This window comes from Oncorhynchus masou, chromosome 17 (genome assembly GCF_036934945.1).
Source record: "Oncorhynchus masou masou isolate Uvic2021 chromosome 17, UVic_Omas_1.1, whole genome shotgun sequence".
NCBI classification, from domain to species: domain Eukaryota; kingdom Metazoa; phylum Chordata; class Actinopteri; order Salmoniformes; family Salmonidae; genus Oncorhynchus; species Oncorhynchus masou.
In genome coordinates this window covers 333,915-361,138 of record NC_088228.1, presented here as the reverse complement: position 1 = coordinate 361,138, position 27,224 = coordinate 333,915, and the positions used below count along the sequence as shown (strand labels likewise).

Here is a 27,224-nt window from a genome sequence, read left to right as displayed (position 1 = left end):
TGAACAGATCAGTTAGTAGTCTGTTATGAACAGATCAGTCAGTTAGTCTGTTATGAACAGATCAGTCAGTTAGTAGTCTGTTATGAACAGATCAGTCAGTTAGTCTGTTATGAACAGATCAGTCAGTTAGTCTGTTATGAACTGATCAGTCAGTTAGTAGTCTGTTATGAACAGATCAGTTAGTAGTCTGTTATGAACAGATCAGTTAGTAGTCTGTTATGAACAGATCAGTCAGTTAGTAGTCTGTTATGAACAGTTAGTATCCAGTCAGTTAGTAGTCTGTTATGAACAGATCACTCAGTTAGTAGTCTGTTATGAACAGATCAGTCAGTTAGTCTGTTATGAACAGATCAGTTTGTAGTCTGTTATGAACAGATCAGTCAGTTAGTCTGTTATGAACAGATCAGTTAGTAGTCTGTTATGAACAGATCAGTCAGTTAGTAGTCTGTTATGAACAGATCAGTTAGTTAGTCTGTTATGAACAGATCAGTCAGTTTAGTCTGTTATGAACAGATGAGTCAGTTAGTCTGTTATGAACAGATCTGTTAAGAACAGATCAGTTAGTAGTGTGTTATGAACAGATCAGTCAGTTAGTAGTCTGTTAAGAACAGATCAGTCAGTTAGTATTCTGTTATGAACAGGTCAATCAGTAAGTAGTCTGTTATGAACAGATCAGTCAGTTAGTCTGTTATGAACAGATCAGTCAGTTAGTAGTCTGTTAAGAACAGATCAGTCAGTTAGTAGTCTGTTATGAACAGATCAGTCAGTTAGTAGTCTGTTATGAACAGATCAGTCAGTTAGTAGTCTGTTATGAACAGATCAGTTGTTATGAACAGATCAGTTAGTTAGTAGTCTGTTATGAACAGATCAGTCAGTTAGTAGTCTGTTATGAACAGATCAGTTGGTTAGTCTGTTAAGAACAGATCAGTCAGTTAGTCTGTTATGAACAGATCAGTCAGTTAGTCTGTTATGAACAGATCAGTCAGTTAGTAGTCTGTTATGAACAGATGAACAGATCAGTTAGTTAGTCTGTTATGAACAGATCAGTCTGTTATGAACAGATCAGTCAGTCTGTAATGAACAGATCAGTAGTTAGTCTGTTATGAACAGATCAGTCAGTTAGTAGTCTGTTATGAACAGATCAGTTAGTTAGTAGTCTGTTAATGAACAGATCAGTCAGTTCAGTTAGTCTGTTATGAACAGATCAGTCAGTTAGTAGTCTGTTATGAACAGATCAGTCAGTTAGTAGTCTGTTATGAACAGATCAGTCAGTTAGTCTGTTATGAACAGATCAGTCAGTTAGTAGTCTGTTATGAACAGATCATCAGTTAGTCTGTTATGAACAGATCAGTCAGTTAGTCTGTTATGAACAGATCAGTCAGTTAGTCTGTTATGAACAGATCAGTCAGTTGTAGTCTGTTATGAACAGATCAGTCAGTTAGTCTGTTAAGAACAGATCAGTCAGTTAGTAGTCTGTTATGAACAGATCAGTCAGTTAGTCTGTTATGTAGTCTGTTATGAACAGATCAGTCAGTTAGTAGTCTGTTATGAACAGATCAGTCAGTTAGTAGTCTGTTATGAACAGATCAGTCAGTTAGTCTGTTATGAACAGATCAGTCAGTTAGTAGTCTGTTATGAACAGATCAGTCAGTTGTCTGTTATGAACAGATCAGTCAGTTAGTAGTCTGTTATGAACAGATCAGTCAGTTAGTAGTCTGTTATGAACAGATCAGTCAGTTGTAGTCTGTTATGAACAGAACTCAGTCAGTCTGTTATGATTAGATCAGTTAGTAGTCTGTTATGAACAGATCAGTCAGTTAGTAGTCTGTTATGAATGAACAGATCAGTCAGTCAGATTTAGTCTGTTATGAACAGATCAGTCAGTTAGTCTGTTATGAACAGATCAGTCAGTAGTCTGTTATGAACAGATCAGTTAGTAGTCTGTTTAGATCAGTTGTTATGAACAGATCAGTCTGTTATGAACAGATCAGTCAGTTAGTCTGTTATGAACAGATCAGTCAGTTAGTCTGTTATGAACAGATCAGTCAGTTAGTCTGTTGTGAACAGATCAGTCAGTTAGTCTGTTATGAACAGATCAGTTAGTAGTCTGTTATGAACAGATCAGTTAGTAGTGGGTTATGAACAGATCAGTTAGTAGTATGTTATGAACAGATCAGTTAGTAGTGGGTTATGAACAGATCAGTCAGTTGGTCTGTTATGAACAGATCAGTCAGTTAGTAGTCTGTTATGAACAGATCAGTCAGTTAGTAGTCTGTTATGAACAGATCAGTCAGTTAGTAGTCTGTTATGAACAGATCAGTTAGTTAGTAGTCTGTTATGAACTGATCAGTCAGTTAGTCTGTTATGAACAGATCAGTCAGTTAGTCTGTTATGAACAGATCAGTCAGTTAGTAGTCTGTTATGAACAGATCAGTCAGTTAGTAGTCTGTTATGAACAGATCAGTCAGTTAGTAGTCTGTTATGAACAGATCAGTTAGTTAGTAGTCTGTTATGAACAGATCAGTCAGTTAGTAGTCTGTTATGAACAGATCAGTCAGTTAGTAGTCTGTTATGAACAGATCAGTTAGTTAGTAGTCTGTTATGAATCAGTCAGTTAGTAGTCTGTTATGAACAGATCAGTCAGTTAGTCTGTAATGAACAGATTAGTCTGTTATGAACAGATCAGTCAGTTAGTAGTCTGTTAAGAACAGATCAGTCAGTTAGTAGTCTGTGATCAGTTAGTTAGTCTGTTATGAACAGATCAGTCAGTTAGTCTGTAATGAACAGATCAGTTAGTTTGTAGTCTGTTATGAACAGATCAGTCAGTTAGTAGTCTGTAATGAACAGGTCAGTCAGTTAGTAGTCTGTTATGAACAGATCAGTTAGTAGTCTGTTATGAACAGATCAGTTAGTAGTCTGTTATGAACAGATCAGTCAGTTGGTAGTCTGTTATGAACAGATCAGTCAGTTAGTTCTGAACAGATCAGTCAGTTAGTCTGTTATGAACAGATCAGTCAGTTAGTAGTCTGTTATGAACAGATCAGTTAGTTAGTAGTCTGTTATGAACAGATCAGTCCAGTTGGTCTGTTATTAACAGATGAACTGTTATGAACATCAGTCAGTTAGTCTGTTATGAACAGATCAGTCAGTTAGTCTGTTATGAACAGATCAGTCAGTTAGTAGTCTGTTATGAACAGATCAGTCAGTTAGTCTGGTATGAACAGATCAGTCAGTTAGTCTGTTATCTGTTATGAACAGATCAGTCAGTTAGTCTGTTATGAACAGATCAGTCAGTTAGTCTGTTATGAACAGATCAGTCAGTTAGTAGTCTGTTATGAACAGATCAGTCAGTTAGTAGTCTGTTATGAACAGATCAGTCAGTTAGTCTGTTATGAACAGATCAGTCAGTTTAGTCTGTTATGAACAGATCAGTCAGTTAGTCTGAACAGATCAGTCAGTTAGTCTGTTATGAACAGATCAGTCAGTTAGTCTGTTATGAACAGATCAGTCAGTTAGTCTGTACTGATCAGTCAGTAGTAGTCTGTTATGAACAGATCAGTCAGTTAGTTTGTAGTCTGTTATGAACAGATCAGTCAGTTAGTCTGTAATGAACAGATCAGTCAGTTAGTCTGTTATGAACAGATCAGTCAGTTAGTCTGTTATGAACAGATCAGTCAGTTAGTAGTCTGTTATGAACAGATCAGTCAGTTAGTCTGTTATGAACAGATCAGTCAGTTAGTAGTCTGTTATGAACAGATCAGTCAGTTAGTAGTCTGTTATGAACAGATCAGTCAGTTGGTCTGTTATGAACAGATCAGTCAGTTAGTCTGTTATGAACAGATCAGTCAGTTAGTCTGTTATGAACAGATCAGTTAGTAGTCTGTTATGAACAGATCAGTTAGTAGTCTGTTATGAACAGATCAGTCAGTTAGTCTGTTATGAACAGATCAGTCAGTTAGTTAGTCTGTTATGAACAGATCAGTCAGTTAGTAGTCTGTTATGAACAGATCAGTCAGTTAGTCTGTTATGAACAGATCAGTCAGTTAGTAGTCTGTTATGAACAGATCAGTCAGTTAGTCTGTTATGAACAGATCAGTCAGTTAGTCAGTTAGTAGTCTGTTATGAACAGATCAGTCAGTTAGTAGTCTGTTATGAACAGATCAGTCAGTTAGTCTGTTATGAACAGATCAGTCAGTTAGTCTGTTATGAACAGATCAGTCAGTTAGTCTGTTATGAACAGATCAGTCAGTTAGTAGCTGTTATGAACAGATCAGTCAGTTAGTCTGTTATGAACAGATCAGTCAGTTTAGTCTGTTATGAACAGATCAGTCAGTTAGTCTGTTATGAACAGATCAGTCAGTTTAGTCTGTTATGAACAGATCAGTCAGTTAGTCTGTTATGAACAGATCAGTCAGTTTAGTCTGTTATGAACAGATCAGTTAGTCAGTTAGTCTGTTATGAACAGTCAGTTAGTCTGATCAGTCAGTTAGTAGTCTGTTATGAACAGATCAGTCAGTTAGTAGTTATGAAGATCAGTCAGTTTATGAACAGATCAGTTAGTCATTCAGTTAGTTAGTAGTCTGTTATGAACAGATCAGTCAGTTAGTCTGTTATGAACAGATCAGTTAGTTAGTCTGTTATGAACAGATCAGTCAGTCTGTTATGAACAGATCAGTTAGTTAGTCTGTAATGACTGTCTGTCAGACTCATGAACATGGAACATGGGAGAGGGATTTAAATCCAGAGCTGTTAGTAAATGATTAATTAAGATACAAGTAACCTGTGCAGGTGTGTCGGGGTTAGATGTTCTCTACGGACCAATGAGCGGTACAATACAGAGCAGAGCCTGGATTTCATATGGCTACAACAGAATGCATTGTTTAATTCAGTTCTGATTTCATATGGCTACAACAGAATGCAGTGTTTAATTCAGTTCTGGGATTTCAGTGTTTAATTCAGTTCTGGATTTCATATGGCTACAACAGAATACAGTGTTTAATTCAGTTCTGGATTTCATATGGCTACAACAGAATACAGTGTTTAATTCAGTTCTGGAGTTCATATGGCTACAACAGAATGCATTGTTTAATTCAGTTCTGGATTTCATATGGCTACAACAGAATGCAGTGTTTAATTCAGTTCTGGATTTCATATGGCTACAACAGAATGCAGTGTTTAATTCAGTTCTGGATTTCATATGGCTACAACAGAATACAGTGTTTAATTCAGTTCTGGATTTCATATGGCTACAACAGAATACAGTGTTTAATTCAGTTCTGGATTTCATCACTGTTGAACTTTCAGAGCATGACATTTTTTACGTCCTCCAAATGCGGAGTAGATTTGACTGAAGTTTTGTGGTGAACTGCTCGTGTGGACGTGCTGTGTGTGAGAAACAACGACAACACCGAGGAAACTGTGACTGTTATCAACCCTCTATTGACTAAATGAGACCTGCTATGTTAGATAGCAGGTGTTCCACTCCTGGACACATCAGAGCTTGACATCATTCAGTCATGTTTCATCAACAAACTAAGAAGCTTGAGTAAAGTTTCAATAAAAACAAAACAGTTTATGTTAAATATCTTTATTTATTCACTTCGATTTAAACATTTCAAATGAATTATACACCATGCAGTTAGAATTGCCATGAATCATCTTCCTGCTTTTATTTGGAGCCTAAGATCACAGGCAGAGTTCAAAGCAACGTCTCAAAGCTCATTTTCCTTGTGGTGCTGTTCCTTCATTGAGGGAACGTCTTACAACAGCCCACAGCCATACTACGGTGAGCAGCTATAGGCATGGCGGAGCAAACTGCAACAATGTAACCATTTACAAATGGAACACACGTCTAGAACCGTATGTACACATATCCACATCATGCTCTGAGATGATCCAATTAAAAGCAGAACAGAAATGAGCAACACATACTGGGGAATGAATCTCCATTCAGATGAAACATAATTCACTTCCTGATGAGATTTATTTACATGACCTTAACTTAGAATGAGTTTATATTAGGCGAGTCAGTTACGAAGACATGCTTATTTACAATGACAGTTTGGCAAGTGGTGAGAGGCAAGTTCGGTGATAAATAACTAAAACAATTGGAGCCACATTGTAAGTAGAAAGTTTACATTACATTTTTTTTTACCAATTTCTCTTTCTGTTAGTGTTTTGGATATAGAGTGTATTGCACTGTTCCCCAGATCACTGCATGAACATCTCTGATTGGCTGATCAGCATCACTGCATTAGCCGAGTATGGATACAGTGCAGTGCACTAAGCTGTCAAACACTGCCCTCTAATGGTGGATATTGAAATCTACCTCACAGTTTGAGGCTCTTGGTAAAACTGGGACATTTTTTTGGTCTACGCCCCACGAGTTTCTCAACGCAGTGGTCATTACAATCAGTTGCATAATTGAAATTAAAAACTGGGTTGTTCGAGCCCTGAATGCTGATTGGCTGACAGCCGTGTTATATCAGACAGTTTACCATGGAGATGACAAAACATGTATTTTTACTGCTCTAATTACGTTGGTAACCAGTTTATAATATCAATAAGGCACCTGGGGTTTGTGGTATATGACCAATATACCACGGCTAAAGGGCTGTATCCAGGCACTCCACGATTTGCATCATACCTTAGAACAGCCCTTAGCCGTGGTATATTGGCCACATACCACACCCTCGGGCCTTATTGCTTAAATAGAGCACAGCTTGTTTTGTAAGTGAATTAAAACATTACATTCAAACTTAGCTTATTTGAAGAATAAAGTGTCCCTAAAAGCATAGGTAAACCATGATCAATATGCTTACCAATACAACAGAGCAAAAACAATGTGCTGATCATAACTGAAGTAAATGCATATGGTGCAAAACACAGTGCAGGTGGGCGATCATTCCAGTCTGAACTTTGAACTTCTTTAGGTGAACTATCATACATTCCTAATGCAGTCGGAAAAGCAAAGGATTCTTCAACAACAAGTAAAGATCATGTTTACAGTACTGTGACTGTCATATGCTATACAATGTGGTTCTTAGTGATGGCATAGCACCCTCTGTAATATACATGTAACCATCTATCAGCACACATCCCCTCCAAGACAACACTACTATGAAATATATATGTACATGTGCAATGGAAAAGAGAGAGACATACAGTATGTGAAAACTATGAAAGATGCCACAGAGTAGAGTGGAAGGGGGCAGAGGATGGGGTCTTACTCCTAGACCCAGAGGAAGGACAGGAGGATGAGGGCAGAGGGGTCTTACTCCTAGACCCAGAGGAAGGACAGGACAGGAGGATGAGGGCAGAGGGGTCTTACTCCTAGACCCAGAGGAAGGACAGGAGGATGAGGGCAGAGGGGTCTTACTCCTAGACCCAGAGGAAGGACAGGACAGGAGGATGAGGGCAGAGGGGTCTTACTCCTAGACCCAGAGGAAGGACAGGACAGGAGGATGAGGGCAGAGGGGTCTTACTCCTAGACCCAGAGGAAGGACAGGACAGGAGGATGAGGGCAGAGGGGTCTTACTCCTAGACCCAGAGGAAGGACAGGAGGATGAGGGCAGAGGGGTCTTACTCCTAGACCCAGAGGAAGGACAGGAGGATGAGGGCAGAGGGGTCTTACTCCTAGACCCAGAGGAAGGACAGGAGGATGAGGGCAGAGGGGTCTTACTCCTAGACCCAGAGGAAGGACAGGAGGATGAGGGCAGAGGGGTCTTACTCCTAGACCCAGAGGAAGGACAGGAGGATGAGGGCAGAGGGGTCTTACTCCTAGACCCAGAGGAAGGACAGGAGGACAGGAGGATGAGGGACAGAGGGGTCTTACTCCTAGACCCAGAGGAAGGACAGGAGGATGAGGGCAGAGGGGTCTTACTCCTAGACCCAGAGGAAGGACAGGACAGGAGGATGAGGGCAGAGGGGTCTTACTCCTAGACCCAGAGGAAGGACAGGAGGATGAGGGCAGAGGGGTCTTACTCCTAGACCCAGAGGAAGACAGGAGGATGAGGATCCAGAGGACAGGACAGGAGGATGAGGGCAGAGGGGTCTTACTCCTAGACCCAGAAGGAAGGACAGGAGGATGAGGGCAGAGGGGTCTTACTCCTAGACCCAGAGGAAGGACAGGAGGATGAGGGCAGAGGGGTCTTACTCCTAGACCCAGAGGAAGGACAGGACAGGAGGATGAGGGCAGAGGGGTCTTACTCCTAGACCCAGAGGAAGGACAGGAGGATGAGGGCAGAGGGGTCTTACTCCTAGACCCAGAGGAAGGACAGGACAGGAGGATGAGGGCAGAGGGTCTTACTCCTAGACCCAGAGGAAGGACAGGAGGATGAGGGCAGAGGGGTCTTACTCCTAGACCCAGAGGAAGGACAGGAGGATGAGGGCAGAGGGGTCTTACTCCTAGACCCAGAGGAAGGACAGGAGGATGAGGGCAGAGGGGTCTTACTCCTAGACCCAGTGGAAGGACAGGAGGATGAGGGCAGAGGGGTCTTACTCCTAGACCCAGAGGAAGGACAGGAGGATGAGGGCAGAGGGGTCTTACTCCTAGACCCAAAGGAAGGACAGGATGAGGGCAGAGGGGTCTTACTGGGAATGGGACAGTCTGTACCTACCACACATGCACTCGTGACTCAGGGTCTAGATTGTACATGGTTACTTGGTGCTGAGGTTGTAGCTGTGGCTGTAGAGGCCTCCTCCTCTGATGACTGTAGGGGAAGACAGGGGGTGTTGGCCTGGCCGGATGGGCTTAGCTGGAAGACAGAACATAGTCATCAATACAAACACACGCTGCCACCCCCACACACTCCACCAACCCACCCTCTTCTCCCTCCCTCCCTCCCTCCCTCCCTCCTCCTCCTCCCTCCTCCTCCCTCCCTCCCTCCCTCCCTCCCCCTCCCCTCCCCTCCCTCCCCTCCTCCCTCCCTCCCTCCCCCTACCCTCCCCCCTCCCTCCCTCCCCCCTCCTCCTCCCCCTTCCCTCCCTTCCCCCCTCCTCCCTCCATCCTTACCGATCTGAGCGGAGTTTCCTCTCCTGGCCATGTTCTTGGCCCTGACGACCTCCTTGATGCGGTCCACCTCTAGCTGGTAGCGTTTCCTGTCCCTCATAGCGTTCTCCTTGGCATCCTTCAGGGCATTCTCCAGGGCCTTCACCCGCTCGGCCGTGGCCCGCAGGCGCTTCTCCAGCTTGGGAAGCTCGCAGCGCAGGTCCGCGTTGTCACGCACCAACTGGGAGGGGAGGGGGGGGGACAGGGAGGGAGGGAGGCAGGGAGGCAGGGAGGGAGGGAGGGGGGACACAGGGAGGGAGGGAGGGAGACAGGGACACAGGGAGGGAGAGGGAGGACACAGGGAGGGACGGGGAGAGGGAGACAGGGAGGGGGGAGACAGGGGGAGGGAGGGGGGAGACAGGGAGGGAGACAGGGAGGGGGGACAGGGAGGGAGGGGGGGGGGACAGGGAGGGAGGGAGGGGCAGGGACACAGGGAGGGAGAGGGAGGACACAGGGAGGGAGGGAGGGAGACAGGGAGGGAGGGAGGGGAGACAGGGAGGGGAGAGGGGGACACAGGGAGGAGAGGGAGGGGGACACAGGGAGGGAGGGAGGGAGGGGAGGGAGACACAGGGAGGGGAGGAGGGAGGGAGGGGGGAGGGAGGGAGGGGAGGGAGGGAGGGAGGGAGGGGGGGGGGGAGACAGGGAGGGGAGGGACACAGGGGAGGGAGGGAGGGACACAGGGAGGGAGGGAGGGAGGGACAGGGAGGGAGGGAGGGAGGGGAGGGAGGGACACATGGGGAGGGAGGGAAGGGAGGGAGGGGAGGGGGAGACAGGGAGGGAGGGAGGGAAAGGGGGGAGTCATGGAGGGAGAGAAACAGAGATATGAGGGTCAGCTTACGAAGCTTGCAGCGCAGGTCCGCGTTATCATGCACTAACTGGATGGACACTGCCAGAAGGGGGCAGGAATGTTAATAAATCAATCAAATGTATTTATAATTTTGAACAAATCAAACAATCAGACGATATATTTTCTCCACCTGCAAAGATGTCCCAGTACAGTACCTGTTTAATAATGTCCCAGTACAGTACCTGCTTAATAATGTCCCAGTACCTGCTTAATAATGTCCCAGTACCTGCTTAATAATGTCCCAGTACCTGCTTAATAATGTCCCAGTACCTGCTTAATAATGTCCCAGTACAGTACCTGCTTAATAATGTCCCAGTACCTGCTTAATAATGTCCCAGTACAGTACCTGCTTAATAATGTCCCAGTACCTGCTTAATAATGTCCCAGTCCAGTACCTGCTTAATAATGTCCCAGTACAGTACCTGCTTAATAATGTCCCAGTCCAGTACCTGCTTAATAATGTCCCAGTACAGTACCTGCTTAATAATGTCCCAGTACAGTACCTGCTTAATAATGTCCCAGTACAGTACCTGCTTAATAATGTCCCAGTACAGTACCTGCTTAATAATGTCCCAGTACAGTACCTGCTTAATAATGTCCCAGTACCTGCTTAATAATGTCCCCCAGTACCTGCTTAATAATGTCCCAGTACCTGCTTAATAATGTCCCCAGTACCTGCTTAATAATGTCCCCAGTACCTGCTTAATAATGTCCCAGTACAGTACCTGCTTAATAATGTCCCAGTACAGTACCTGCTTAATAATGTCCCAGTACAGTACCTGCTTAATAATGTCCCAGTCCAGTACCTGCTTAATAATGTCCCAGTCCAGTACCTGCTTAATAATGTCCCAGTACCTGCTTAATAATGTCCCAGTACAGTACCTGCTTAATAATGTCCCAGTACCTGCTTAATAATGTCCCAGTACCTGCTTAATAATGTCCCAGTACAGTACCTGCTTAATAATGTCCCAGTCCAGTACCTGCTTAATAATGTCCCAGTACAGTACCTGCTTAATAATGTCCCAGTCCAGTACCTGCTTAATAATGTCCCAGTACAGTACCTGCTTAATAATGTCCCAGTACCTGCTTAATAATGTCCCAGTCCAGTACCTGCTTAATAATGTCCCAGTACAGTACCTGCTTAATAATGTCCCAGTGCTCCAGTACCTGCTTAATAATGTCCCAGTCCAGTACCTGCTTAATAATGTCCCAGTGCCCAGTCCATCCTAATAAGTCCAGCTCTGTCCCAGTACAGTACCTGAACACAACAGGAGTGAGACTTAATCAGTCAGTCTGTCCCAGTCCAGGTAATTCTCCAGGACAGAGATCTTATGTCCCACAGTACAGCTTAATAATGTCCACTCCATCCTCTTAATACAGACAGCTCTGCACTCTGAACACAACAGGAGAGGAGAGAAACATCACAGTCTGACACAACAGCACAGATTAAGACAACAGAGCACAGACTACAGACTACTGCCAACTCTGCACTCTGGACAGAACAGGAGAGAAGACAGACAATCAATACAGACTACAGACTACTGCCAACTCTGCACTCTGGACATAACAGGAGAGAAAACAGACAGTCAATACAGACTACTGCCAACTCTGCACTCTGGACACAACAGTAGAGAAGACAGACAGTCAGACTACTGACTAATACAGACAGACAGTCAATACAGACTACAGCCCACTCTGGACATAACAGTAGAGAAGACAGACAGTCAATACAGACTACTGCCCTCTGCACTCTGGACAGAACAGGAGAGAAGACAGACAATCAATACAGACTACAGACTACTGCCAACTCTGCACTCTGGACAGAACAGGAGAGAAGACTGACAATCAATACAGACTACAGACTACTGCCAACTCTGCACTCTGGACAGAACAGGAGAGAAGACAGACAATCAATACAGACTACAGACTACTGCCCACTCTGGACATAACAGGAGAGAAGACAGACAATCAATACAGACTACAGACTACTGCCAACTCTGCACTCTGGACAGAACAGGAGAGAAGACAGACAATCAATACAGACTACAGACTACTGCCAACTCTGCACTCTGGACAGAACAGGAGAGAAGACAGACAATCAATACAGACTACAGACTACTGCCAACTCTGCACTCTGGACATAACAGGAGAGAAGACAGACAATCAATACAGACTACAGACTACTGCCAACTCTGCACTTCTCCAGAGAAGACAGACAATCAATACAGACTACAGACTACTCCAACTCTGGACACAACAGGAGAGAAGACAGACAATCAATACAGTCTACAGACTACTGCCAACTCTGCACTCTGGACAGAACAGGAGAGAAGACAGACAATCAATACAGACTACAGACTACTGCCAACTCTGCTGGACACAACAGGAGAGAAGACAGACAATCAATACAGTCTACAGACTACTGCCAACTCTGCACTGAACAGGAGAGAAGACAGACAATCAATACAGACTACAGACTACTGCCAAATCTGCACTCTGGACACAACAGGAGAGAAGACAGACAATCAATACAGACTACAGACTACTGCCTACTCTGCACTCTGGACAGAACAGGAGAGAAGACAGACAATCAATACAGACTACAGACTACAGCCAACTCTGCACTCTGGACACAACAGGAGAGAAGACAGACAGTCAATACAGACTACAGACAACTTTGCACTCTGGACACAACAGGAGAGAAGACAGACAATCAATACAGACTACAGACTACTGCCAACTCTGCACTCTGGACACAACAGGAGAGAAGACAGACAATCAATACAGACTACAGACTACTGCCTACTCTGCACTCTGGACAGAACAGGAGAGAAGACAGACAATCAATACAGACTACAGACTACTGCCAACTCTGCACTCTGGACAGAACAGGAGAGAAGACAGACAGTCAATACAGACTACAGACTACTGCCCACTCTGGACATAACAGTAGAGAAGACAGACAGTCAATACAGACTACAGACTACTGCCCACTCTGGACATAACAGTAGAGAAGACAGACAGTCAATACAGACTACAGACTACTGCCCACTCTGGACATAACAGTAGAGAAGACAGACAGTCAATACAGACTACAGACTACTGCCAACTCTGCACTTTGGACAGAACAGGAGAGGAGAGAAACATCAGTCAGTATATCAACAGACTAAGAGCACAGACTACAGACTACAGAGCACAGACTACACACTACAGAGCGCAGACTACAGACTACAGAGCAGACTACAGACTACAGAGCACAGACTACACACTACAGAGCGCAGACTACACACTACAGAGCAGACTACAGACTACAGAGCACAGACTACACACTACAGAGCACAGACTACACACTACAGAGCAGACTACACACTACAGAGCAGACTACAGAGCACAGACTACAGACTACAGAGCGCAGACTACAGAGCAGACTACAGACTACAGAGTGCAGACTACAGACTACAGAGCAGACTACAGACTACAGGTCCTCACTGACAGACAGACTTCAGACGAGTATCTCTGACATTCTGCAGACAGGTTGGGGCATTCTGATACACCGCCTCTCTTACATGGGAGAAAACCTCCTTACCTTCTTGACGCGTGTGGTGAGGTCTTGAACAAAGAGTCTACGTAGGTTATGAAGAGTCTGCAGCTCTTTGGCCTTTCAAGACAAAACAGAGAAGACACACTTGTGCTCAGTGTGAAACGTTGAAATGGACATATATGATGTATTGGTTTATCTGCAAGACTTAGGAAGTGAAGAGCTATAGTCAGCCAGCCAGCCAATCAGCCAATCAGCCAGTCAGACAGTCAGTGAGTCAGTGAGTGAGTCAGTGAGTGTAGTGAGTCAGTGAGTCAGTCAGTCAGTGAGTCAGCCAGCCAGCCAGTCAGTGAGTCAGTCAGTCAGTGAGCCAGCCAGTCAGTGAGTCAGCCAGTCAGTGAGTCAGCCAGCCAGCCAGTCAGTGAGTCAGTCAGTCAGTGAGCCAGCCAGTCAGTGAGTCAGCCAGTCAGTGAGTCAGCCAGTCAGTGAGTCAGTCAGTCAGTGAGTCAGCCAGTCAGTGAGTCAGTCAGTCAGTCAGTCAGTCAGAGCCTTGACATACCACAGTCTCCTCCAGTCCCTTGAGGTCCTGTCTGGCCTGCTCCCTCTGCTCGTTGAAGATGACCAGCTTCTGGAGCTTCATGTCCTTCTCCTGTTCCTCCACCTTCAGCTTCTCATGGTCAGACATCAGCCTCCTCTGCTCCAGCATCAGGCCCTGGTTCAGACTGGGAGAGACACGGAGGAGGAGAGGGGGAGAGCAGAGGTAGAGGAGAGGTAGAGAGCAGAGGTAGGGGAGAGGTAGAGGAGAGGTAGTGGAGAGGTAGGAGAGAGGTAGGAGAGAGGTAGAGGAGAGGTAGAGAGCAGAGGTAGGGGAGAGGTAGGGGAGAGGTAGGGGAGAGGTAGGAGAGAGGTAGGAAAGAGGTAGAGTAGAGGTAGGGGAGAGGTAGAGGGAGAGGTAGGGGAGAGGTAGAGGAGAGGTAGGGAGAGGTAGAGAGAGAGGTAGGGAGAGGTAGGGGAGAGGTAGAGCAGAGGTAGGGGAGAGGTAGAGGAGAGGTAGGGGAGAGGGGAGAGAGGTAGAGGAGAGTAGGAGAGGTAGAGAGGTAGAGGAGAGGTAGGGAGAGGTAGGGAGAGAGGAGAGGTAGGGGAGAGGTAGGGGAGAGGTAGGGGAGAGGTAGGGGAGAGGTAGAGGAGAGGTAGGGGAGAGGTAGAGGGAGAGGGGGAGAGGTAGGGGAGAGGTAGGGGAGAGGTAGAGGAGAGGTAGGGAGAGGTAGGGAGAGGTAGAGGAGAGGTAGGGGGAGAGGAGAGGTAGTGAAGAGAGGTAGGAGGGAGAGGTAGGGAGAGGTAGGGGAGAGGTAGGGGAGAGGTAGGAGAGAGGTAGGGGAGAGGTAGGGGAGAGGTAGAGGAGAGGTAGAGGAGAGGGGAGAGGTAGGGAGAGGTAGGGAGAGGTAGGGGAGAGGTAGGGAGAGGTAGAGGGAGAGGTAGGGGAGAGGTAGAGGAGAGGAGAGGGGAGAGGTAGAGGAGAGGTAGTGAAGAGGAGAGGTTACGGAGATGAAGAGAGGTAGGGGAGAGGAAGAGGAGAGGTAGGGGAGAGGAAGAGGAGGTGGGGGAGAGGTAGGGGAGAGGAAGAGGAGAGGTAGGGGAGAGGTAGGGGAGAGGTAGGGGAGAGGTAGGAGAGAGGTAGGAGAGAGGTAGAGGAGAGATAGGGGAGAGGTAGAGGAGAGGTAGGGGAGAGGAAGAGGAGAGGTAGCGAAAAGGAGAGGTAGCGGAGATGAAGAGGAGGTGGGGTAGAGGTAGGGGAGAGGAAGAGGAGAGGTAGGGGAGAGGAAGAGGAGGTGGGGGAGAGGTAGGGGAGAGGAAGAGGAGAGGTAGGGGAGGGGTAGGGGAGAGGAAGAGGAGAGGTAGGGGAGAGGAGAGGTAGCGGAGAGGAAGAGGAGAGGTAGCGGAGAGGAAGAGGAGAGGTAGGGGAGAGGAAGAGGAGGTGGGGGAGAGGTAGGGGAGAGGAAGAGGAGAGGTAGGGGAGGGGTAGGGGAGAGGAAGAGGAGGGGTAGGGGAGAGGAAGAGGAGAGGTAGCGGAGAGGAAGAGGAGAGGTAGCGGAGAGGAAGAGGAGAGGTAGCGGAGAGGAAGAGGAGAGGTAGCGGAGAGGAAGAGGAGAGGTAGCGGAGAGGAAGAGGAGAGGTAGCGGAGAGGAAGAGGAAAGGTAGCGGAGAGGAGGAGGTGGGGGAGGTGGGGGAGAGGTAGGGGAGAGGAAGAGGAGAGGTAGGGGAGGGGTAGGGGAGAGGAAGAGGAGAGGTATGGGAGAGGTAGAGAGGGTGAAAAGGAGAGAAAAGGCTAAGTTATAGAGGCTTTATGGAGCTTTATAAGGCCTATATAGATGCTTCAGATGTAATGACCTTTTATACCACCTTTCATTTAGTACTGCATTATGACAGCCTGTAAAGGATTTGTGAAGCCTTTATGAATGCCTTATGAAGCCTTTATGAATGCCCTATGAAGTCTTTATGAATGCCCTATGAAGCCTTTATGAATGCCCTATGAAGCCTGAAGCCTTTATGAATGCCCTATGAAGCCTTTATGAATGCCATATGAAGCCTTTATGAATGCCATATGAAGCCTTTATGAATGCCCTATGAAGTCTTTATGAATGCCCTATGAAGCCTTTATGAATGCCCTATGAAGCCTGAAGCCTTTATGAATGCCCTATGAAGCCTTTATGAATGCCCTATGAAGCCTTTATGAATGCCCTATGAAGCCTTTATAAATGCCGTAGCAGTTAGAAAAGTGTTGTCAAACACAGAGAGTCGCCAGACGGTATATATAGCTTCTCACTCTGTGAGTTCATCCAGCGTCCTCTGTTTGTCATCGATCTCGTCCCTGAGTCGGGCCAGCTGCTTCTGGTGGGCCTCTCTGTGAGCCTCCATCTGCTGTTCTAGAGTCTTCTACAGGATGGACAGGAGGACGGATCAGAGGACACACACAGAGACACACACGCGGGTAAATCTAATCTGTTTCTCCAACAGAATAATCCTCCTACTTCCAGATCCACCTTGTGGACGTCTTAATCCCAGGTTGAATCACCTTAACCTCCTCTTCACCCTCCAGTCTACTGACGTGCTCCTTCTCCGTGTCCACCACTGACACCTCGTGCATTTTCTCTGAGGAACAACAACGTGAACAACAATGTGAAGCATGTTATAAAGGAAGCCGCGGTGTGGATAGAGGGGATGTGTAGAGGGAGTCGTGCGTCTCACCCTGGGCGTGCATCTTGGCCAGCTCCTCAGTCAGAGCGTCCTGACTCTCCTCCAGCTGTCTCTTCTTCTGTTCCATGTTCTGCATGTAGTCTGTCAGGGACTTGATCTTGGCCTGGTGCTACAGCACACACACCAACACCGGGTCAGCGCTTCTAAACCTTCCCTGTTGTCACACCTACTGAACACAGCCCTGTTTGGCCGTTTTGTAGGACTTTAGCAGAGAGTGACAAGATATTCAGAGGCTCAACGTAGGACAATGAAAGTGCATTTCTGCATCGGCCTTTAGACGCTTCACAATTAACCTGGCCCCTCTGTTACCTGGGAGATGAGCAGCTGACAGGAAGCCAGCTCCTTCTCGTTGGCGGCCATCTTGCGTGAGGTGTCACCCTGGGAGTTTTCCAGCTGCTTGGAGCGGTTCACCAGAGACTTGACCTCTGACCTCATCTTACTGATGTAGAGACGGGTCATGGTGAACTCTTCCTCAATCACTCCACCGTTACCGTTCCCCTCAGCCATCTAGACAGGAAACAGAAGACGGCATATAAAGGCTGGGGGATGAACAGTAGAATTAGAACAGTCCAGGAGGAAGATATACTGTTAGGGAACTAAAGAGCATCAACTCTGACTCCACCGTTACCGTTCCCCTCAGCCATCTAGACAGGAAACAGAAGACTGCATATAAAGGCTGGGGATGAACAGTAGAATTAGAACAGTCCAGGAGGAAGATATACTGTTAGGGAACTAAAGAGCATCAACTCTGACTCCACCGTTACCGTTCCCCTCAGCCATCTAGACAGGAAACAGAAGACGGCATATAAAGGCTGGGGGATGAACAGTAGAATTAGAACAGTCCAGGAGGAAGATATACTGTTAGGGAACTAAAGAGCATCAACTCTGACTCCACCGTTACCGTTCCCCTCAGCCATCTAGACAGGAAACAGAAGACGGCATATAAAGGCTGGGGGATGAACAGTAGAATTAGAACGTCCAGTTAGTCCAGGGAAGATATACTGTTAGGGAACTAAAGAGCATCAACTCTGACTCCACCGTTACCGTTCCCCTCAGCCATCTAGACAGGAAACAGAAGACTGGGGATGCAGTAGATTTAGTAAAGATATCTGCTGGGGGATGAACAGTGCCCATGGTGGCTCCATCTAGAATTAGAACAGTCCAGGAGGAAGATATACTGTTAGGGAACTAAAGAGCATCAACTCTGACTCATGTTGTATGTTGTGGAGAGGTTTGCTAGCGACACAGGTCAACGATGTTACAACCCGTTAAGTTAACAGGACTGTTGTGAATGGGTCTGTTTGTATTTGGTTCGGTGTGTGTGTGTGTCTATGTGTATCTGCTGTGTAGGTCCCCTCCTCACCACCTTGATGTCGCCGGTGCCCATGGTGGCTCCTATCTCACTGAGCTCTCTGAGCAGCAGGTGGAGGATCTCTGCGGCTCTCTTCTTCTGGTGTCCACTGAGCTCCTGGAGCGAGTTCAGCTCCATCTGGACTGACAACAGGACCGTCTGGGGAACACACGTCAGTCACATGCCAGTCGTCCTTCACCGCATCATTAAGGACCCTCTATACGGTTCTAGTACCTCATCTATCCACAGGGGAAACTTGGGAAGACTCATTAGAACATAGGTATATGGATCACTCACACATCAGGGGGTACCTCGGCAGAATAACATGTCATTAAGGGTGCAGTACACCCCATAATAAGCTGAACTGCTCTGGGCCCCTCTATCCCTCCCATCATGCCCAGAGACCCACAGTCCTCTGCTGCAGCTCCTCCTGCAGCTGTTGGTTGGCCTGGCTCCTGTCCTCCACCTCCTGGCTCTTCTGGTCGTAGTTCACAGCCAGCTCCTCCAACGCCTGCAGCACCTCCTTCACCTAGAGCCATAAGAACATAATGATGAACATCTAGTCAAATGGCTTCCCAGACTATTCACATCTCCTCCCTCCCCTCTCCACACCACTGCCACTCTCTGTTGTCATCTATGCATAGTCACTTTAATTAACTCTGTACATACTACCTCAACTAACCGGTGCCCCTGCACATTAACTCTGTACCGGCTCCCCCTGTATATATCCTCCACATTGACTCTGTACCGGCTCCCCCTGTATATATCCTCCACATTGACTCTGTATCAGCTCCCCCTGTATTTTCCTCCACATTGACTCTGTATCAGCTCCCCCCTGTATATATCCTCCACATTGACTCTGTATCAGCTCCCCCTGTATATATCCTCCACATTGACTCTGTATCAGCTCCCCCCTGTATATATCCTCCACATTGACTCTGTACCGGCTCCCCCTGTATATATTGTTATTTTTTACTGCTCCTCTTAATTACTTGTTACTTTTATCTCCTATTCTTATCCGTATTTTTTGAAACTGCACTGTCGGTGAGGGGCTCGTAAGTAAACATTTCACTGTCAGGTCTACTACACCTGCTGTATTCGGCGCATGTGACTAATGCAATTTGATTTGATGGGCTCATTTAGAATTCTGGAATAGCATGGATTCATCCAGAATATTCTCCTTCACCTCCTCCTTGGCAGCCTCGTTCTCCGTCTGCAGACGAGACAGATCCTCATGGATCTTCTCATAGTCCCTTCTCGTCGACGCCAGCAGCTGAGGAGAGACCCATAAGGGGGCACACACAGGGACACACACACACACACACACAGGGACACAAACAGGGACACACAAGAAAAAGGGGACACACACAGGGAGACACACATATACACACAGGGACAAACACAGGGACACATATATACACACAGGGACACACACAGGGACACAAACAGGGACACAAACAGGGACACATACACACAGGGACAAACACAGGGACACACACAGGGAGACACATACGCAAAGGGACACACACAGGGAGACACACATATACACACAGGGACAAACACAGGGACACACACAGGGAGACACACATACACACAGGGACACAAACAGGGACACACACAGGGACACAAACAGGGACACACAAGAAAAAGGGAACACACACAGGGACACACACAGGGACACACACAGGGACACACACATATACACACAGGGAGACACACATATACACACAGGGAGACACACAGGGACACACAGGGACACAGGAATAAGGGAACACACACAGGGACACACATACACACAGGGACATACACAGGGAGACAGGGAGACACAAACACAAAGGGACACACACAGGGACACACAAACACAAAGGGACACACACAGGGACACACAAACACAACAGGGACACACAGGGACACACAGACACACAGGGAGACACACAGGGAGACACACAGGAAAAAGGGAACACACACAGGCAAATGCACACCATTTAACATGGTTGAATCCCCCTTAGATGTAGATCATCCATTTGAAAGCATCATCAAGTCATTGGACTTTTAAGAAGAACAGTGTCTCCAGCCACATCATCATGACGAAGAAGCAAAATGCATCAGATGACTCAAAACGTCCAATATCTTGACAACTTGACTTTTTAACATTTTAAAATGTATTTATTTCACCTTTATTTAACCAGGTAGGCAAGTTGAGAACAAGTTCTCATTTACAATTGCGACCTGGCCAAGATAAAGCAAAGCAGTTCGACACATACAACACAGAGTTACACATGGAGTAAAACAAACATACAGTCAATAATACAGTAGAAAAATAAGTCTATATACGATGTGAGCAAATGAGGTGAGATAAGGGAGGTAAAGGCAAAAAAAGGCCATGGTGGCAAAGTAAATACAATATAGCAAGTAAAACACTGGAATGGTAGATCTGCAGTGGAAGAATATGCAGAGTAGAAATTGAAATAATGGGGTGCAAAGAAGCAAAATAAATAAATACAGTAGGGGGAGAGGTAGTTGTTTGGGCTAAATTATAGATGGGCTATGTACAGGTGCAGTAATCTGTGAGCTGCTCTGAGAGCTGTTGCTTAAAGCTAGTGAGGGAGATAAGCGTTTCCAGTTTGAGAGATTTTTGTAGTTTGTTCCAGTCATTGGTAGCAGAGAACTGGAAGGAGAGGCGACCAAAGGAAGAATTGGTTTTGGGGGTGACCAGAGAGATATACCTGCTGGAGCGCGTGCTACAGGTGGGTGCTGCTATGGTGACCAGCGAGCTGAGATAAGGGGGACTTTACCTAGCAAGGGTCTTGTAGATGACCTGGAGCCAGTGGGTTTGGCGACGAGTGTGAAGCGAGGGTCAGCAAACGAGAGCGTACAGGTCACAGTGGTGGGTAGTATATGGGGCTTTGGTGACCAAACGGATGGCACTGTGATAGACTGCATCCAATTTATTGAGTAGGGTATTGGAGGCTATTTTGTAAATGACATCGCCGAAGTCGGGGATCGGTAGAATAAGGATGCTTTGTTGCGAAATAGGAAGCCAATTCTAGATTTAACTTTGGATTGGAGATGTTTGATATGAGTCTGGAAGGATAGTTTACAGTCTAACCAGACACATAGGTATTTGTAGTTGTCCACATATTGTAAGTCAGAGCCGTCCAGAGTAGTGATGCTGGACGGGCGGGCAGGTGCAGGCAGCGATCGGTTGAAGAGCATGCATTTAGTTTTGCTTGTATTTAAGAACAATTGGAGGCCACGGAAGGAGAGTTGTATGGCATTGACTGCTGACATGCAGAGCATTTTGGACTGACAGACTGTATCAACAGTGGACTAATGAGAAACAAAACCAAAATATAGTTTTTGAGTGACATTCTCCTTTAACATGAGAAAAGAGGGTTGTTCATGATTGGTCACCTCATCCTGGTCTAACATCTGTTCCTTGAGTTTCTCAGCCAGCTGGCTCTGCTGGTTGATCTCATCATCCTGGGTGACACAAACAAAACAAACAGCAATTCACATTTCAGTTAGAATAGAATTGGAAACATTGATTTGACTGTACAAAATCCAACTCCTTCCTGTTCCTGCCCAATCTAGCCTACCGTTTAATGTTGATGCATGTTTGTTATTTAAACTGTGTTTTAATGTCTGTTATTCTTTATGTACGTTGAGTTTGTACCCTCCAAAATGAATTGACTCAGTTCTCTATCTAGTCTGGTTAGATTTCCCTTGTTGACCTTGTCGTCCAGTTGTTTGTACAGATTGCTGATGTCCTCCTCGTACTTGCTCTTCTCCTCGGTGGAGACCAGAACCAGTCCGTTAGCTGGAGCCATGTTATCTATGATGGGAGTGTTGTCACACGGCTCCAGGTGCTTCTGCTCCTTAGCACTCAGCTGCTCCTCCTCAGGGACATTCTCACCTGAGACGGGGACAAACAGATTCTCTACCCTGAACTCTGCACTCATTCACTCAATATCTACCATTGGAACACTAACTTATGTCCAACTCAGTGTGGCTCTGTCAATTTCATATGAAGGGTTTCAATCTGCCCTCCCTCCCTCCTCAATCTCTCCCTCCTCAATCTCTCCCTCCCTACCCCTGCTCCCTCTCTCACCCTCCTCCCTCTCCCTCCCCTCCTGTCTCACTCCACTCCCTCCTCCTCCCTCCCCCACCGTTCCTCCATGAGCTCCATCTCCCCTCCCCATCTCCTTCCCTCCTCCCTCACTCCTCCATCGGCTCCATCTCCCATCCCTCCCTCCCTTCCCTCCTCTCCCCTTCCCCTCCCTCACCGTTCCTCCAGTGGTTGAGCTCCATCTCCTCCCTACCTCCCCATCCCTCCCTCCCTCCCTCATTCCTCCAGCGGTTGAGCTCCATCTCCCTCCCTCCCCATCTCCCACCTCTCCCTCCCTCACCTCCCTCCCACCGTTCCTCCAGCGGTTGAGCTCCATCTCCCTCCCTCCCTCATCCCCCCCTCACCCTCCCTCACCGTTCTCCCATCCATCTCTCCTCCCCATCCCCTCCCCTCCCCATCCTCCCTCACCGTTCCTCCAGCGGTTGAGCTCCATCTCCCTCCCCCTCCCCCTCCCTCCCATCCTCCCTCACCATTCCTCCAGCGGTTGAGCTCCATCTCCCTCCCTCCCTCCCCATCCCTCCCATCCTCCCTCACCATTCCTCCAGCGGCTGAGCTCCATCTCCCCTCCCTCACACCATTCCTCCCCTCCCTCCCTCATCTCCCCTCCCTCCCTCCTCCTCACCGTTCCTCCAGCGGTTGAGCTCCCCATCCCTCCCTCCCCATTCCTCCCTGAGCTCCATCTCCCTCCCTACCTCCCCATCCCCTCCCCCTCCTCCCTCACCGTTCCTCCAGCGGTTGAGCTCCATCTCCAGCCTGTGGATAACGTTCTTCAGACTCTTGTTCTTGTCTTTCTCCTTGTTGTACTTGTTCTTCCACTCCTCAGCAGTCAGCTCCAGGTTCACAGACACGGTGTTCTTGATGGTCTTGGCTCTGTGTGGAGGGTGGGACAGACACTCAGATTCCTATATCTAATCACACCCTATTCCCTATACAGCAGTGCACTACTTTGACATGGCTAATGGGCTGTAATTCATCCACTAAAGGACATTGTGGCCTCATTTACTCATCACTTCTTTCTCCACAGTATATTTTTTTGTCCGAACAGAAACAGATGGATAAACACTGAATCAACACAACTGGAGGAGGTGATCCAATAAGAAGCAGGGAGGCAGAAAGCTCCGTATTTGAACTGGTCTGAGATCTATTGCAGGAGGTTGTCCCCTGTGAAGATGACAGGGGACTAATTAGCCCTGCTGGGTACTGTAGACCGTACAATGATGTGTAAAGTCCAACTCCTCTCAGCCTCCTCTCACAGACAGCAGTGGTGGTCACATGGGTGCAGAAAGTGCAGTGGAGCGAACCACACCACACCATGCTACCACACCACACCACGCTGCACCACACCACACCACGCTGCACCACACCACACCATGCTGCACCACACCAAACCATGCTGCACCACACCACACCACGCTGCACCACACCACACCGCACCACGCCACACCTTACCACACCACACCGCGCCACACCATGCCACACCATACCGCACCACTCCATACCGCACCATGCCGCACCACACCATGCCGCACCACACCACGCCGCACCACACCACGCTTTTTCGCACCGCACCACGCCGCACCACGCCGCACCACGCCGCACCACGCCGCACCACACCACGCCGCACCACACCGCACCATGCCGCACCACACCATACCGCACCACACCATGCCGCACCCGCCGCACCACCGCGCCACACCACGCCGCACCACGCCGCACCCGCACCACGCTGCACCATACCGCACCATGCACCACGCACACCATACCGCACCATGCCGCACCACACCCACACCATGCCGCACCACGCCGCACAACACCACACCGCGCCACACCATGCCGCACCACACCACACCATGCCGCACCACACCACACCATGCCGCACCACGCACCACACCACACCACCGCACCACACCATGCCGCACCACACCATGCACACACCACACCACGCACACCGCACCACACCACACCATGCCGCACCACACCACCGCCACACCATGCCGCACACCACGCCGCACCACGCCGCACCACACCACGCCGCACCACACCATGCCGCACCACACCGCACCGCACCCACACCACGCCGCACCACACCACGCCGCCGCACCATGCCGCACCACACCACGCCCACCACACCACGCACCACCACGCCGCACCACACCACGCCGCACCACACCACGCTGCACCATACCGCACCACACCACACCCGCACCGCACCATACCGCACCACGCGCACCACACCATGCCGCACCACCACACCATGCCGCACCACACCGCACCACACCACACCATGCCTGCACCACACCACACCATGCCACACCACGCCGCACCACACCACGCCGCACCACACCACACCATGCCGCACCACACCATGCCGCACCACACCACGCCGCACCACACCATGCTGCACCACACCACCCGCACCATGCCGCACCACACCACGCCGCACCATGCCGCACCATGCCACCGCACCACACCACGCCGCACCACACCATACCGCACCACACCGCACCACACCATGCCGCACCGCACCACGCCGCACAACACCACCACCGCACCACACCATACCGCACCATGCCGCACCACACCACCGCACCACGCCGCACCATACCGCCACCACCACACCATGCCGCACCACACCATGCCGCACCACACCACACCATGCCGCACCATGCCGCACCACACCATGCCGCACCACCATGCCGCACCACACCATGCCGCACCACACCACGCCGCACCACACCATGCCGCACCACACCACCACCACACCATGCCGCACCACACCATGCCGCACCACACCATACCGCACCACACCGCAACACCATGCCGCACCATACCGCACCACACCACTACCACACCATGCCGCACACACCATGCCGCACCACACCGCACCACACCATGCCGCACCACACCATGCCGCACCACACCATGCCGCACCACACCACACCACGCCGCACCACACCACGCCGCACCACACCATGCTGCACCACACCATACCGCACCATGCCGCACCACACCACGCCGCACCACACCATACCGCACCATGCCGCACCACACCATGCCGCACCACACCATGCCGCACCACCATGCCGCACCACACCATGCCGCACCACACCATGCCGCACCACACCATGCCGCACCACACCACACCATACCGCACCATGCCGCACCACACCATACCGCACCATGCCGCACCACACCATGCCGCACCACACCATGCCGCACCACACCACACCACGCACCACACCATGCCGCACCACACCATGCCGCACCACACCACACCATGCCGCACCACACCATGCCGCACCACACCACGCCGCACCATGCCGCACCACACCACGCCGCACCACACCACGCCGCACCACACCACGCCGCACCACACCATACCGCACCACACCACGCCGCACCACACCGCACCACGCCGCACCGCACCCACCGCACCATGCTGCACCACACCACGCCGCACCACACCACGCCGCACCACACCATGCCGCACCACACCATGCCGCACCACACCGCACCACACCATGCCGCACCACACCACACCGCACCACACCACCACGCCGCACCACACCACGCCGCACCACACCATGCCGCACACCATGCCGCACCACGCCGCACCACACCACGCCGCACCACAACATACCGCACCATGCCGCACCACACCATGCCGCACCACACACACCATGCCATACCGCACCATGCCGCACCACACCATGCCGCACCACACCGCACCACACCACGCACCACACCACGCCGCACCATGCCGCACCATGCCGCACCACACCATGCCGCACACACCATGCCGCACCATACCGCACCACCATGCCGCACCACACCACGCTGCACCACCACCACACCACGCCGCACCACACCATGCCGCACCACACCACACCATGCCGCACCACACCACGCCGCACCACGCTGCACCACACCACACCACGCCGCACCACACCATGCCGCACCACACCATGCCGCACCACACCACACCACGCCGCACCACACCATACCACCATGCCGCACCACGCCGCACCACGCCGCACCACACCACGCCGCACCACACCACGCCGCACCACACCATGCCGCACCTACCACACCATGCCGCACCACACCACACCGCACCATGCCGCACCACACCACGCCGCACCACACCACGCCGCACCACACCATGCCGCACCACACCATGCCGGCACCACACCATACCGCACCATGCCGCACACACCACACCGCACGCCGCACGCACCACCACCGCACACACCATGCCGCACCACACCACACCATGCCGCACCACACACCACGCTTTCGCCACTATACCGCACCACACCATGCCGCACCACGCCCGCACCACACCATGCCGCACCACACCACACCATGCCGCACCACACCACGCCGCACCACACCACGCCGCACCACACCATGCCGCACCACACCACGCCGCACCGACCACACCACACCACGCCGCACCACACCATGCCGCACGCTGCCTACCGCACCCACCACGCCACACCATACCGCACCATACCGCACCGCACCATGCCGCACCACACCGCACCACACCACGCCGCACCTCACCACACCGCACCGCACCACACCATACCGCACCATGCCGCACCACACCATGCCGCACCACACCACGCCGCACCTCACCACCCGCACCACCATGCTGCACCACACCACACCGCACCATACCCGCACCACCACCACCACACCATACCGCACCATGCCCACGCCGCACCATGCCGCACCACACCACACCACGCCGCACCACCATGCCGCACCACACCATGCCGCACCACACCACACCATGCACCATACCGCACCACACCACACCATACCGCACCACACCACGCCGCACCACACCACGCCGCACCACACCGCACCATGCCGCACCACACCATGCCGCACCACACCACGCCGCACCATGCGGCACACCATGCCGCACCACACCACACCATGCCGCACCACACCACGCCGCACCACACCATGCCGCACCGCACCACACCATGCCGCACCACCACACCACACCACGCACCACGCCACACCATGCCGCACCACACCATG

At 49.8% G+C, this 27,224-nt stretch overlaps 2 protein-coding genes across 2 annotated transcripts in view; one reads left to right on the top strand and one right to left on the bottom strand.

Annotated features, from left to right (window-relative positions):
• myom1a (myomesin 1a (skelemin)) overlaps positions 1–27,224 on the top strand; it is a 151,140-nt gene that overhangs the window by 98,907 nt on the left and 25,009 nt on the right. The gene's annotated exons all lie outside the window — the stretch shown is intronic.
• Positions 8,318–24,851, bottom strand: LOC135558057 (kinesin heavy chain-like). The gene is made up of 18 exons (XM_064991813.1): positions 24,499–24,851; positions 24,079–24,457; positions 23,669–23,895; positions 23,383–23,613; positions 22,891–23,039; positions 21,775–21,956; positions 21,455–21,523; positions 19,227–19,313; positions 18,450–18,569; positions 18,053–18,199; positions 16,999–17,196; positions 16,681–16,798; positions 16,508–16,584; positions 16,259–16,368; positions 13,994–14,156; positions 13,483–13,554; positions 9,014–9,230; positions 8,318–8,756 (listed from the first exon to the last, which is right to left on the bottom strand). Exons 1-18 carry the CDS (start codon positions 24,849–24,851, stop codon positions 8,659–8,661), a joined length of 2,997 nt encoding a protein of 998 aa, XP_064847885.1. The 3' UTR covers positions 8,318–8,658.